The 15,409-nt window shown below is 39.0% G+C and overlaps 1 protein-coding gene across 1 annotated transcript in view; it reads left to right on the top strand.

Annotated features, from left to right (window-relative positions):
• hcfc1a (host cell factor C1a) overlaps positions 1 to 15,409 on the top strand; it is a 39,030-nt gene that overhangs the window by 9,264 nt on the left and 14,357 nt on the right. The window contains exons 12-17 of the mRNA XM_036559012.1: positions 2,763 to 2,987; positions 10,363 to 10,467; positions 10,548 to 10,764; positions 12,429 to 12,571; positions 12,667 to 12,805; positions 13,545 to 13,744. Coding sequence (XP_036414905.1) covers positions 2,763 to 2,987; positions 10,363 to 10,467; positions 10,548 to 10,764; positions 12,429 to 12,571; positions 12,667 to 12,805; positions 13,545 to 13,744 — 1,029 coding nt within the window. The remainder of the gene's footprint in view (positions 1 to 2,762; positions 2,988 to 10,362; positions 10,468 to 10,547; positions 10,765 to 12,428; positions 12,572 to 12,666; positions 12,806 to 13,544; positions 13,745 to 15,409) is intronic.

The raw sequence follows: 15,409 nt of genomic DNA on the forward strand, positions 1-15,409 counted from the left end.
TTTTGTGTAAACATTTTTCAGCGGTAACCCTTCGTTCAGCTCCCCTGTATGTTGGCGGAGAACTACCTCTTCCGTTTGCGAGTGGTGGCAAACAGCGTTCGTGGAGAACAGAAAACTGTTTGCAACTGTTCTCCTATGTTCACCCGAACGCACCGGTGGCCTGGACATTAAGCCGAAAATGCAATGTCTGAAATTGTTAACGTTATTTGGAATGTCATCAGGGTTGTTGTTAATAACTTACTTGCTTCTTCATTCCAACGCCATTAACGATTCTAGAGAGCATGCATTTTGAAACAGAAAATGGTACAGCTCATAACACGAAGTACGATGACTTGTAACATTAACGCTAGCTAGCTAGCACAGCTAACTTACCGAGATGTATCTCCTTCATCCAGAGAGCTGACGTGTTTCATTTTCAGATACTCCCACATGGAAGATGCGCTCATGCCAGCTGAGGTTGGCTTTACAAATAGTACAACTGACAACTTTTTTTTTTTCTCTTTTCTCAGAGTTTAGCGTGAAATGCTCCCACACTTTTGAAGATTTTGTTCTTGAGGCTGCCGTTGTCCATTTGTTAACTCTCCAGTAAGCGGTAATGTCAAAACATTCCTAGTTAGCATGAGAAATGTGTGATGACATCACCAATCAACTATTAAATTAGTTGCAGACTGGTCGTTGGTTTTAGTCGACTAAGTCGAATACTCGTTGCAACCCCTAGCTGACATGCTCATAAGCAAAGTGTAATTTGGGTCTATTTAGTTCAGAGGCAGTGTACTGATTTCATATGCCTCCCAATTTAAATGACCCAAAAACTTGAATGACTTAATAACCTAATTCATTATTTAAATAATAGATCTTAACTTGTCAATAATGTATAGCACACTTAATCGAAACATTTGCACAAACAATAATAGCAAATAAAACATTAAGTCTTTTAACTACTCTTGTGGTTGTTTAGTGTGTAGGGGTGCAACGATTATTCGACTTAGTCGACTAAAATTGACGACCAAATTAGTTGATTAGTTGGTGACATCATGCACGCATGTTTCTCGCACTCACTAGGAATGTTTTGACATTACTGCTTGCTGGAGACTTAACAAAAGTGCTTTGGTAGCCTCAAGAACAAAATTCTCAGATGTGTTGGGAGCATTTCACGCTAAACTCGGGGGGAAAAAAAGGTTGTCAGTTGTACTATTTGTAAAGCCAACCTCAGCTGGCATGGGAGCACATCCTCCATGATGGAGTATCTGAGGAGGACGCACGTCGGCTCACCGGATGAAGAAGGTTCATCTCAGTAAGATAACTAGTTGTGCTAGCAACGTTAGTTAGTTAGCTAGCTAATGGGAATGTTCAAAGCCGCCCTACTTCATGTTATAAGCTGAGCTGTAACGTCTGTTTCGAAATGCGTCGAGAAGCATGTGACTACTATTTACAGCGAACGCTATCACAGTTTAAAACGCTGCATCGTTGTCCTAACGTCGAGGCCACCGGTCTGGTCAAATTCGGCAAACACAGGAGAGCGTTTGCAAACAGTTTACTGTTTTCTGCGAACACTCACTGTTTCAGGAGGTAGAACATACAAGGCAACTGGACGAAGAGTTACTGTCGAAATTAACTGTTTACACAATCGTTCAAATTTAACTGTTCATAGGGAAGTTTGCCACAAACATTCGCCACTTTCCCTTCCGCTCCGTCAGAGCGAATCTTCTCTGCAGCGGGGAATATCTGCTCTCAGGAGAGAGAGCCTCTCACAGGAGCATGAAGAGATGCTGACATGTAGCATTTAGTTGCAAGCCATGTCAACGTTTATTTATATAGCACTTTTTACAGCAGGCGTTGTGGCAAAGCAGCTGTACTGAAAAAATCCGGGTCCAGCCCCCCGTGAGGGTCACCAATAGACCCTTTTGAGTCTGGTTCCTCTCAAGGTTTCTTCCTCCTGTTGAGGGAGTTTTTCCTTGCCACTGTTGCCAAGGCTTGCTCACTGGGGGCGTGGACCCGGATTCTTTGTAAAGCTGCTTTGTGACAACATCTGTTGTAAAAGGCGCTATATAAATAAATTTGACTTGACTTGACCAATAGTGACAGTGGCAAGGTAAAACTCCCTTAAAGCTAGAGGAAGAAACTTTGAGAGGAACCAAGACTCAAAAGGAGAACCCATTCTCCTCTGGTCAACACCAGATGGCAAACAATAACAAAAGAGCAGTATGAACAGAGAATAAGGTTTTAATGTTGGTATAAAATATTAGATTAGATTGGGTGCTGTCTGTCTACACAGGGTACAAAGCACAGAATGCATTGTGTACATGTAAAATTTCAATTTAGATCATTTGTTTTTATTTACTTGATTAAAGGAAAACTCCCCAAATTTTGACAGGAAAAAGATATTGGAGTTAAATTAATCTTCTGTATTAGCAGGAAAGTTCATTAAAACAGTGATATTTTAAATAGGTTATACGTCCTCATTGTTAGTTGGCAAATGCATAAAAACAATCTCAAACTAAATTTAAAAGCCAATAACTAGATGAGAACGATTCATAATCTGAATAGTCGATTATTCGTTTCAATAATCGATAGATTATTCGACCGTCAAATTAGTCATTTGTTGCAGCCCTATTAGTGTGATGTCATGGTTTTGTCTGGATAGTTGAAATTACTGTTGTATTCAGTGTCTCACTGTGTGTGTGTGTGTGTGTGTGTGTGTGTGTGTGTGTGTGTGTGTGTTTTTATTTTTTCCTTCTCTTCCTTCCCCTGGTGTGTAAAAGGTTAGTAACCCTGCCACCTGCATGCTGAAGACCGCAGCTGCTCAGGTAGGCACGCCCAACATATCCAGTGCCACCACGCCCACCCGGCCCATCATCACTGTGCACAAATCCGGCACGGTCACTGTTGCCCAGCAAGCCCAGGTGGTCACTACCGTTGTGGGTGGAGTAACCAAAACCATTACACTGGTCAAGAGCCCCCTTACCATGGGAGGAGGTGGCACACTGGTATGGCATTATATAGTAGATATGATTGTGGAAAAGATATATAATACAAGTTGTATGCAAAAGTTGGGGAACCCCTGGTCAAATTACGTTTTATTGATTTTTCTAAAGCTGGGTGTATACTACACGACTTACTCTCCATTTTAGAAGTGTTAGGATTTTATCACAAACTTGACACAATTTTTTTTTTTTGTTTTTGGCGCAAATAATAACTAAATCCTAGATCTCCTTGATCATTATGTGATGGAAACAAAGCGCAACTGGACTGGACCTGTTTGTGTGTAGCAAAAACACATTGTGCGTGAGTATGAGAATGAGAAACACAGGCTCCCTTGTGAGAGCCAGAAAATACTTCCCTTCAGACTGGCAACTGACTTGTAATATCTTGACATCTGGATCCATACGTTACAAATATGATAAAGTGTTCAGCAAGCAGCCTCTCTGCACACGCAGTGCCTTTTTTTGAGGGCTGTCCCAAATAGCATTTTTTTGAGCTCCAAACCTTTGGCAGTAATCAAGAGTGAATATTCGAAGCTTCGCACCACATGAGACGGAGGGTGCTGAGAAAGTTGAAAATCAGCATCCGACACCTGTGTTGAAAGCACATTCGCTGCTTCTTCCTCCATCAATTCCAAAGCTCCACGCTAGCTGCTTTTATTGAAGAGCACTGTGGGGCTCACAGCACTGCTTTTCTCCATCTATCTGGCCTGCTAGCTTCTCTTAGCATTGGGCTAAGGGTAATAGCACAGTGCATGCAGAGTGAGACACTGTTTGCAGCCACCCTGTGAAAGCATGCTTTCTAGCACCGTTGTTCACTGCTGTGAATGAGCCCAATGTCGGATGCCTGAGCTGAAATGTTATATATTTCTACATTTTAACAGTGCAATCAAAAAGTATAAATATAGTGCAAGAATGTGCTGACAAACTGTTATGGCGTCACCATACAGTGTTCTAAGTAGTTCAGTTTCTAAAGAGGAAAAGTTTATTTTGGGCTGTTTTACGTTCATTTGTAAGGACTTTTATGTTGAGCCTGAATAGAGGTGAAGTGATGGTTTTTGCAGAGTAAAGCAGAGGGCTGTTTTTAGCTGGAGAGGCTGTGTTTTTCTTCTTGCTGTGTTTGGTGCCGTTTTCAGCAAATGAAAACATTACAGTATTTTGCGGTTTGCCATTTATTTATTTCTTTTGCAACAAATATATAGTACAAGAGACAGACAAGTAAGTTAAGACAAGACAAGCCACAAAGAAAAAACACACAAAGGGGAAAAAAAAAACAAACTCACAGCAGACAGTACATAAGGCAAACAAGTAAAACGGGACAAGCCAAACAAAAAAGAGGTATTATTATTATTATAATAATAATAATAATAATAATAATGACAGACAGGCAGTATATGAAGTAAATTAAGTGGTAAGATGTATGCCTACACATATACACATACACCCATTCAGCATCTTTGTACATAAAATACAATAGTCTATTACATGAATAATAAGCAGGCAATATTGTTTTGCTGTGCAGAAGAAAGGGAGAGCCAGGGTGCCCCCACCAACCGTTTTCTGTCCCCATTTGTTTTGTTGTGGATTGCATCTGATGCTTGTTCTGTTAATAGATTAGTCCACTGTGTTACGGAAATCTTGTTTTTGTCTTTCCAATTTAGCAGTATTGTGTGTGTGTTTTGCGCTATAGTTAATGCTATAAGTAATGGAACTGTGTCTTTGATTAATGATTCTACTTCTGAGTGGTCTCCTAGGAGGCATAGAGAGGGTGACATTAAATTGCTGCTCCCCAAATAGAGATAATTTTGAGGTTATATTTTCCCAAAAGCGGCGGACTGGTGTGCAAATCCAGAATGTGTGTAAATAGTCATCTGTTTTGTTAGTTGTACATTGTGTACATATGCTTGAATTGCTGAGTCCCATTTTAAACAATTTGTATTGGGTAATGTGTGTCCTTTGAATAATTTTATATTGAATTAATTGTATGTTTGTGTTCTTACTCATAATTTGTGTCCAGAATTGTGTATCAGTGCAAATATCTAAATCCTTTTCCCATTTATTAGTTGGTATTGATATGGTTGAATTTAAAGTACCTATGAGAGCATATAACTTTGATGAAACTTTCTTAGGGCTGATGACTTGGTTTATATTTTCAGTAATGAGAGGTGGACTGAGATTGTTATGAAGAGTATTTATTTTGGTTATAAGTATACTTTTTAATTGATAATATTTTAAATATTGATTTTCCTCTAAGTCAAATGTTGCAGTTAGTTCTTGGAAGCTTTTAAATGTGTTATTCGTAAAGTGGTGTTGTAAACGTGTTGTGCCTGTTTCTTTCCACTTCTTGTATATAAGGGGTCGTTTGTTAATTGTAAAGTCTGGATTGTGCCATATGGGTGTGTATATGTTAGATGTCATTTCAAAATTTGTTAATTTATTCATTTTCCACCAGGCTTTTAGTGTCGTTGAGATTGTCATGCTTTCAAAACATTCATGATATTTTATGGATTTGCTAAGAAAAGGTAAATCTGCAGTGGATATTTCGTGCAGTATGACTGTTCTACATCAAGCCAGGACTTACAGTAATCATCTGTCTCCATTTTACTAAATAGTGAAGCTGATTTGCTAAATAATAAAACTGAAAAGTTGCAAAGTTGTGAGTTTTATCCTAGGTTTCTTATTTCTCCAATAGAATTTTGATGTTAACATGTCTAAATTGTGGAACCATTTTTTAGTAGGTTCAGTTGGCAACATTGCAAATAGATAATTGGCTTTTGGTAGAACTGTCATTTTGATTGTTGCAATACGGCCTGTAAGAGAAATTGGTGAATTCATCCAGCGATTTAGATCATCTATTGTTTTTAATAGTGGTGTAAAATTACGGTGGAATAACTCTGAAAGCTTGGTGGTTAATTTACCTAGATATGTAATACTTCCTGTGGTGATTTGTAAAGGGTAGTTTTGGAGTGCAGCATTCCAATTCCAGTCACCTATTGGTAACGCTGTTGATTTGTTCCAGTTAACAGAGTAATCTGATATACGTGAGAAACTATTAATCAGTTTAATGGTTTCCTTTATTGACGAAGTGGGTTCTTGGTGAAATAGTAGCACATCATCTGCATAGAGGCTTATTTTATGAGCAATACTGTGGGTTGAAATGCCTGTGATTTTATCATTCTGAGGTATTGCTGCGGCTAGTGGTTCTATGAAGATTGTGAATAACAGTGGTGAGAGTGGACATCCTTGTCAGGTACCATGAGAAAGTGTAAAGCTTGATGAGGTGATGTCATTAGTTGTAATGGAGGCCATGGGTGATGAATATAGTATTTGGATCCAGTGTATAAATGATGTACCAAAGCCAAATTTATGTAATGTACTAAAAAGAAAATCCCAGTTTACTTTATCAAAAGCTTTTTCCTCATCTAAAGATAAGATAATTGTTTTCCTATTACTTTTCTTTGTAAAGTTAATAAGGTTGATGAGATGACGTGTGTTTATGTGATGGTTGTCTCCCTTCTATAAAGCCTGTTTGATCTGGATGGATGAGATTGGATATAACTTTTTCCAGTCTTGTTGAAAGGGCCTTACTTATAATTATTATAATAAAGTCTGTGTTAATTAGTGATATTGGACAGTAACTTGAGCATAATGTTGAATCTTTATTTGGTTTGAGTAATACTGAAATTAGTGCCATATTCATTTGGGATGGAATAGACAAAGTTCTTTTTATTTCATTGACCATCTTTACAAACAGGGGGGAGATGGTTGGCCAGAAATGTTTATAGAAATCAGCAGGGAATCCATCCATACCTGGTGATTTATTGTTTGGTATTAATTGAACTGCTGTCCTAAATTCTTCTTTGGTTAATGGTGCTTCTAAGGAGTGTCTTTGGTCATTATTCAACATATGAAGTGTGATATCATCAAGAAAGGCATCAATAACGGATTGTTTTGTAACTGTTTTTTCTTGAGTATAAGGTTTTGTAGTAGTTTTTAAAAGTTTCATTTATTACGTTCTTTTAGTTTTAGTTGGTTTGCTAAGAATTTTCCTGATTTGTCTTTATGCTCAAGGTGGTTTTGTCTAAGTCGTGAAAGTAAAAATTAAGAATTCTTTCTGTGAGATTTTCTGCATTTTGAGCTCTGGAGTTGCTTTAAATGTTGTTCTAGGCTGCTTTGCTTTTCCTGATCCTTTTTTTTTTCTTATGTACTGAATATATGATTTTCCCTCTCATCACTGCTTTTGATGTTTCGCTTAATAGTATGGGAGAAGTTTCTTGTAGATTATTGGTTTCCATAAAAGATGTCCACTCTCTTTTAAAGTAGGTATCAAATTCTTTGTCTATGATGAGCGATGTATTAAATCACCATCTTGGCCTTGTTGCAGCTTTTTCTATGTCATTAAAATGAAAAGTAATGGGGGCATGATCAGAGATTACTATTGGATGGATTGTTGATTGTGATATGTGGTATGATAGAGTTACTGGCAAGAAATAAATCAGTAGCCACGTTTACATGCAGCCTAATAATCCATTAATAATCCAACTAGCTCAATCGGAATAGAATACGTCCATGTAAACACCTCAATCGGAATAGTCTAGTCCAATTGAGGCCATTCGGAATACAATTTCTATCCGATTGAACGAGGTGGGTAAACTTCTAAATAATCTGTTAAATAGAAGAATAATAACCATGTAAACGCCTGTATTCGATTACATTCCAATCGGAAGGTGTAAATACGTTCTGCTCTAAACTTTAAAAGACGGCGGTGGGACGGACGTCCAGCTTATGTGTCTCAGAACTTCTTCAATAAGGACATGTAAAGCATGTTTTCCTGACTCTGACATCATTTTAAAGCAATTAAAAACACAAGCGTGCCAACTGAAAACTCATCTCACTCGGACTGGACCTCACGTGATGTTCGCTGTCATGGTAACGTTTACTCTAAGTGCTACTCTACGCATGTGTGTCATTTTGCATCGGATTACTTGTAGTGAGCATGTAAACGAAGATTTTCCATCAAATTGTTGAATAGAGCGTGCATATAAACACCTCAGTCTGAGTCTGTAATCTAATTGTATTCAATCGGATTGGCAAAAATCTTTGCATGTAAACATAACCAATGCGAGAGAAGGAATGATGAACCTGAGAAAAATAAGTATATTCTTTAACTGATGGGTGTTGCAGTCTCCAGATGTCTCCTAGTCCCAAGTCCTCCATGTATTGTTGTGGTATTTTAGTAGTGTGCCAAATCTTTGCATTGGAGTTTGATCTGTCCTGCTCTAAATTTAATACTGTGTTAAAGTCTCCTCCTATTACCAAAGATGAATTTGAAAAGTCTGATAATATTGTAAATAAGTCATGATAAAATGCTGGGTCATCTGGGTTTGGTCCATATATATTTGCGATAGTGATATCCTTGTTATTGATTGTGATTTGTATTATGATATAGCGTTCTTGTGTGTCAGATATTGTTTTTTTTTTTTATGGCTCAATTGAACATTTTTGTGTACCAAGATAGCAACTCCTCTTTTTTTGGAATTGAATGAGGATGAATATATACGGTTGAAATATTTCCCTAGTAGTTTATGTTCAGTTTCTAAAAGATGAGTTTCTTGTAGGAGACAAATGTCTTCTTGTAACTTGTGAAGGTGGTTGATGATTGTAGTTTTTTTATTGGTGCGTGAATGTCTCGTATGTTCCAGCTCAGAAACTTAATGTTTGTGGCAGACAGTGTAATGAAAGATACACAATGCAATCTTTTTTTTTTATAGATGATTATTAATGTGCTGAGTAGTATGTTAATTTCAAGTATAGCAACTTTGTAAAGGTAAGATAACAAATAATTACAGGTAAGACAGTTACAAAAACAAACATATAAACACAAACACACAGAAATAAACAAAGCATCAGTGATATGTTTACTGTAGGAAAGAGAAGAGAAAATTGACTGTTGGGTGATTTAGTGATTCAGTTCATGGTTTCTGAGTACCTTCCCCCCCCTTTAGAACAGCCATGGTGTAACTTCTGAGTCTCTATATAGTGTTCCATTGAGATATAGTCTGTCTACTGAGACTGTCGCACGTATTCCCTTTTTTTTCTGTATTCTTTTCTGATCTGGAACAGGACTTCTTTCTTGAATCTCCTTTGGAAATTTATCACTAAGACCAAATTTAGTGTCTTTAAGCTCTCTTCCTCTGCTTCAAACAAGTTCTTTTTGTTTATCATTCTAATTTGGCGACGATAGGTCGTGGATATGCGTTAAGTTTACGACATGGTGAAAGGAGATCTCGTTGACTGTATTCTCTGGTATCTTTAAGTGCTCACACATTTTTTAATAATTTTTTTCTGGATCTTCTTCTGTTTTTTCGGGTATTCCTGAGAATATTAAGTTATCGCGCATACTACGGCATTGAACGTCGAGTAGTGTTTGTTTCACTATTTTGTTTTCTTTATCTATTTTGTGCAGCTCCGTCATCAGAGAGTTAACAGTTTGTCATGTTGAAGGTCTTTAATCTGTTCAAAGCTGAATTCTAGACTTGTTTCTAAGTCTCGTATGTCTTTATGAAGGACGTCAATCACAGACAGTTGAGTTTCCAGACGCAGTAGTTTAGTATTGATTGACTGAAGTACACTAACCTCAACTTTACTGTCTGTGTCCAGGTCCTCTGTGTCTGTGGAGGAATCGCGAGTGCGAAGTTGCTTCTTTTCCGGTTTTTCCGCCATCCTTGTCAAATTGTAAAAGCAGCAGTGGGCCACCATGTTTGATCACACCTGTGGTTTTGCGAGATTGTCAGTGTTTTTGCAGTAGAGGATGAGTGGGTTGATTTTCGCTTAGGGGAAAAAAAAGCGTAATTTGACTGGGGTTTTAACTTGGTATCCACTGTATGTAGTGCTTAAAATATGTATAAATGTCCTGATGCTGGTTGCGAGTCTTGGTGTATGAAAATCATAGATGTGGAGAATATCCCCTTTCGGATAAGTGAATCACATGCTTATAATTTTTAAGAAGGAGCTATAAAATTTCAAGCGTTTAAGAGACTTGAGCAAGACTATGGGTTTACAGATTTTTATGTGAATACAGATTATACAACACTGCTAGTGTTTGAGTAGGGCTGCACAATATGGACAAAATACCATGTACCAGTGCAGTACATTAAAAACACAGCAATGAAACTACAGATTCATCTAGAACTGTGCTTGGTCAGGATACTCACAAATTTAGTAACTGGATAGATGGCTCATTTAAATATTGTAGTCTTGATGCCAGCATAGCAATGACAGTAATCAGTTAACAAGATATTTTGCAGCCCTGTTTCAGAAAAGTACTGCACAAAAGAAATATTGGTTGTTGTGTGTGTGTTTTGGATCCACCACTGTATAGCTTTCCAGCCTCGGTAAGGTTGTGTCTGTGGTCCAGACCAAACCAGTCCAGTCCTCTGCTGTGACTGGACAAGCCTCTTCCAACCCTGTCACTCAGATTATACAGGTTAGTGACACCACCTGAATATATGTAAATTAAACATATATACATATAGCTAAGTAATTTATTCATTTGTCCTCGTCCAGACAAAAGGCCCTCTCCCAGCCGGCACCATTCTGAAGCTAGTGACGTCAGCAGATGGCAAACCCACCACAATCATCACCACCACCCAAGCAGGGGGCACTGGGAGCAAGCCCACTATTCTGGGCATCAGCGGCATGGCGTCCACCACCACCAGCAAACCTGGCACCACTACCATTATCAAAACCATTCCCATGTCTGCCATCCAGCAGGGAGCCACAGGTTGGCACAGTAACCTCCTTTTAATCTATAGTACCTGGATTAAACTAGACTTGCAACTAACAATTACATCTTACTACACAAGCACCTGTTGACTATTAGACCTTAGTCTTTTGGTCACTCTTTTAAAGTTCTGTCTGTGCAGCATGAGATTTTTATTATTTTTATTTTTTTTTGTATAGTACACTGAAACCATAGAAGCCATTCTGCCCTCTACACTTCCTGTGATATATTGCAGTCTGTCAGAATGATCACGCATGCACTCTGAACAAGCTAGGGCATTATATAGTGCATTTATTAGTGTTGTAGTACTTAAATCTGGTCTAGGTCTCGGGATAATCATTAATAAATATCACCAAAAGCTGTAATGACCGGCACGTAGCATGATGACCATTGCACATCACTGCCGCTACCACAGTTAACACAGCCATGTTATGTAAAGCACATTTTAAACCAGGAGCAGTAACCGCACAGTAATCAGTGTGGCCCATTATACTGTCTGCTGTCACACAGCTAGCCACACTGAGATCAAGAAGGGACATCTGTCTTAACGTTAGCTTTCGAAAGTTATTCTCGTTGATGTAGTTTTGTAATTTATTTTATGACCATAGTATGAACTCCACATGAATTTGAATTTTTAATATTATTTTTTTGTTTGTGGTTTTTTTTATACTGAAAAAAATAATCCTTCCTATCTTGGTCTTGCCCACTCCTGGTTTTGGTCTTGCTTGGACACATACTGCAAAGTTTTGGACTTAACCTTCAGTTGTCTTATTCTTGTCTTTCTCTTGCCTGTTACTGCTACTTATCTATGCAATGCAATCAGTGCTGATTCTGAACGGGTGAAACACATAACTCGGCACAGTTTCACAGCTAAGTTAGAAAATCCCCTCTCACTTGTTTCAGTTAGAAGGTAAGAGCTACGCTTTATGTTCGGATTATAAACAATTTTGTAATGCCCTACAGTTTACATTGTTTTGTTTGCTATTATGTGGATATTGTGCTTTTGTTTATATTGTTTATAATGTATTTTTTGTTGTCTAAGAAAATGACTTCACTTACCGCAAAGACGTGCACTTTGTAGTTCTACAGTTACAGGCTGTAGTCCATCTGTTTCTCTGCATACTTTGTTAGCCCCTTTTAACCCTGTTCAGTTGTCAAAACCCCCACAGGACCATCCCAGAGCCGGTATTATTTGGATAGTGGATCGTGCTCAACACTGACACAAACTGTGCAGCAGCAGATGAGCTATTGTCTCTTTACATGTACAAGGTGGACTGATAAGGTAGGAGTGTCTAATAGAGTGGACAGAGAGTGGACACTGTGTTTAAAAACTCCAGCAGCACTGCTATGTCTGATCCACTCGTACCAGCACAACACACACTAACACCACCACCCTGTCAGTGTTACTGCAGTGCTGAGAATGATCCACCAACCAAATAGTACCTCCTCTGTGAGGGTCCTGACCACTGAAGAACAGAGTAAAAGGGGGCTAACAAAGTATGCAGAGAAATAGATGGACTACAGTCTGTAATTGTAGAACTACAAACTGCACCTATATAGTAAGTGGAGCTGATAAAATGGACAATGAGCATAGAAACAAGGAAGTGGTCATAATGTTATGCCTGATTGGTGTATGTGTGTGTGCGTTGGTGTGTCTTTTGTAGGTGTTACTAGTAGCACTGGGATAAAGAGCCCCATCACCATCATCACCACCAAAGTAATGACCTCTGGCACCGGCACACCTGGAAAAATCATCACAGCGGTGCCCAAGATTGGCACCGCAACAGGCCAACAGGGACTGACTCAGGTATGAAACATTAGCACAGGGAGTATTTAATACATAGACTATAAACTTTAAGAGAATTTGCATGTTTGAGGGCTCTCTGTTCTTTCTGGATATAGGTGGTGCTGAAGGGTGCACCGGGTCAGCCGGGCACTATTTTGCGCACCGTGCCCATGGGTGGCGTCCGCCTCGTCTCTCCTGTTTCGGTGGCCAGCGTCAAGCCAGCTGTAACCACACTGGTGGTCAAGGGAACAACTGGTAAAAAATCTTTTTGTTACAGAAAGTTAACTATGTCTTAAATGGTTAGGTTTTTTCTGGTTTTGACTGTTCTAGTAGCCATGTGGAGCCTTTTGTATTCAGCTCCGCTTTTGTAATTAGTGGCAACATGGGCTATTGATCAGGCAAAAAAAAAAAACAATGAAAGCATGTAAAACATATTTTGTTCTGCTCTTTAGATGCAGTCGATGTATAGCCACCCCCCCACCCCCCGTCTCTGCAGATATGTTTGCTCGGATAAGATGTTTGCCATGTGAACTTTGCTTCTTTAGTTTTACACTGGAGCTGCGAGGCTAATGTAGCTAACAAGTAATGGATGCTGTTACACCACCAGTTGCTATTCTGCGAACAGCCTTGAGTCTAATCTTAAGTAGGCTTACTCGTGTGGGTTCTGACTCTGTATAACATACCTTTTGGCCATTTTCAAGTGTTGTTCTTCTTGTTGTTCTTCTTGTTGTTCTTCTTGTTCTTCTTCTTGTTCTTCTTCTTGTTCTTCTTCTTCTTGTTCTTCTTCTTCTTGTTCTTCTTCTTCTTGTTCTTCTTGTTCTTCTTCCACCAAATGAGTAAATAAATACACAATCAGTACAAATCACTAAAATTGCAGACTTATTAAATAGAACATCCTAATAAGTATGGGCTCCTGGTAATTTAAGGAATTGCCGTCAGAGGTTTTTGACGTTGTCTTAAGTGGTTGAGCTCAAGGTGTTCTTGTCTTTTGCAGGTGTCACATCTTTGGGTACAGTTACAGGCACTGTCTCTACTAGCCTGGCGGGTGGAAGTGTGGCCAGTGCCAATGCGTCCCTGTTAACACCCATCACCACGCTTGCTACAGTGGCCTCTCTGTCCAGCCAAGTCCTCAGCCCTGCTGGCAGTGCATCTGCAGCGCAGAACAACCTCACTACCGCGACAGCTGCTATGCAGGTACGACACATGCAGGGCTACAAAACCATGCACTCGTTACTAAAGAGCTTAGAAAGCTTTATGTGGGCTAACATGATGCTTTAATTTAATAAAAATGTAATACTTATTGTGATGAACTATTTGCTTTTCTGAGCATATATTGGCTATTGTCTGTACTTACTGCTAGAGGTGGGAATCTCTAGGCACCTCAAGATTCAATTCGATTTCGATTCAGAGGGCTGCGATGCGATTATGAAACGATTATCGATGCATGTTGATGCATCTTTTTTCTATACAGGATTTTTTTCTCACTGTGTGACAACTTGGAACTTTTAAAGCACAGTATTTCTAATGGTCCAGAATAAATTTGCTTCCAATATCTTTTATTAATAAATCAAATGGAAGTGATGTGGCAAGTCAACTGGAAGGCTGTCATTCACTGCTCTTGTTTGGAGCACATGAGACACTGGCTGCCGCTCATCTGCAGTAAAATGCGCAGTTACGGTGAAATAAGATCCTGTGGTAATGGATGTCCATGCAGCGGATTACAGCTATTCTACCCGTTTTCTTCAGTGATTCTATAATTTCAGTTTTGGTCTCGTTGTAGAGAGTGGGAGTCGCTGTGTCAGTAAAATATCTTCGAGATGGCACGCTTTATCTCGGCTCCAAAGTGTGCAGTATAGTGCGAAAGCCCTGGTTCTCAATGACTGAGAACGGACGCAAATCCTTGGCAATAAAAGTTGCGATAGAGTTTGTAGTTCACTTCATCCTGTCCGAATTGGGTAGAGGCTTTGACATCGCTTGATCAATGGTCCTCTGGTTGGCAGTAACTACAACCAGGCAGAAAATGGGTGGAAACATGTAATATGGTTTCCCATTCAACTCCATAGAAGCCAAAGTGCTTCCATATGCTCGCTCGAGGGTCAGCAACCTGCAGCTCTTTTACTGGCCGGTTGTGCCTCCACATCAGAATAAGATTTCTAGGTAAAAAAAAATAATCCTCCTTTTCAGTAAAATAAAGCTCTGCTGGTCGTTCAAACACAGGTTTAACAATAAATGATCTATATAGCCTATAACTGCTAGTTCACCTAGCTAGTAGCTAACGAAAAGGCAAAGAGAAAGATTTAAGACGAACATCGTGAATTTGGAGATAACTTGCATTTTGGATTATGGATTTGCATTTATAATCATCCCAGCTGGTTTCCTGATGCATTTAATCTGCATTGAGAAACTGTCAAACACTTAAAAGTTGAAGCTGAAGTCTGTTTCTCGTTCTCCAGCTTCTTGTTAAAATTTTCCCATTCCACCTTAAATAGTGCAGCAGTTACATTCTGGTGCCTCAGGCACCATTTAAGGTGGAACGGGAAAATTCGACCGAGAAGCTGGAGAACGAGAAACTGACTTCAGTCGTTGAGAGACATTTTACAAGAAACTGTTCTACTTTTGTGGAAAAGTTTCCAGTTGGTTATGAAAGAAAAGCAGCTACTGCTGAGCTAAAGCTTAAAGCTGAGCAAAGTAAGTCACTGTTTTTTATTTATTGTATTTTTAGCCTAAACTAGGGCATAAGCACGTACTGAGACACATGTACAGCCAAGATGGTAAAATGGACTCAAAATTTGTGGCTCCCAAGGTGGTTTGATTTTTGTTGAAAAGATGAACTGATGCTTATTAACATTTGAGTTGCTG

Source organism: Colossoma macropomum, unplaced genomic scaffold (genome assembly GCF_904425465.1).
Source record: "Colossoma macropomum unplaced genomic scaffold, Colossoma_macropomum, whole genome shotgun sequence".
In the NCBI taxonomy this organism is placed as follows: Eukaryota; Metazoa; Chordata; class Actinopteri; order Characiformes; family Serrasalmidae; genus Colossoma; species Colossoma macropomum.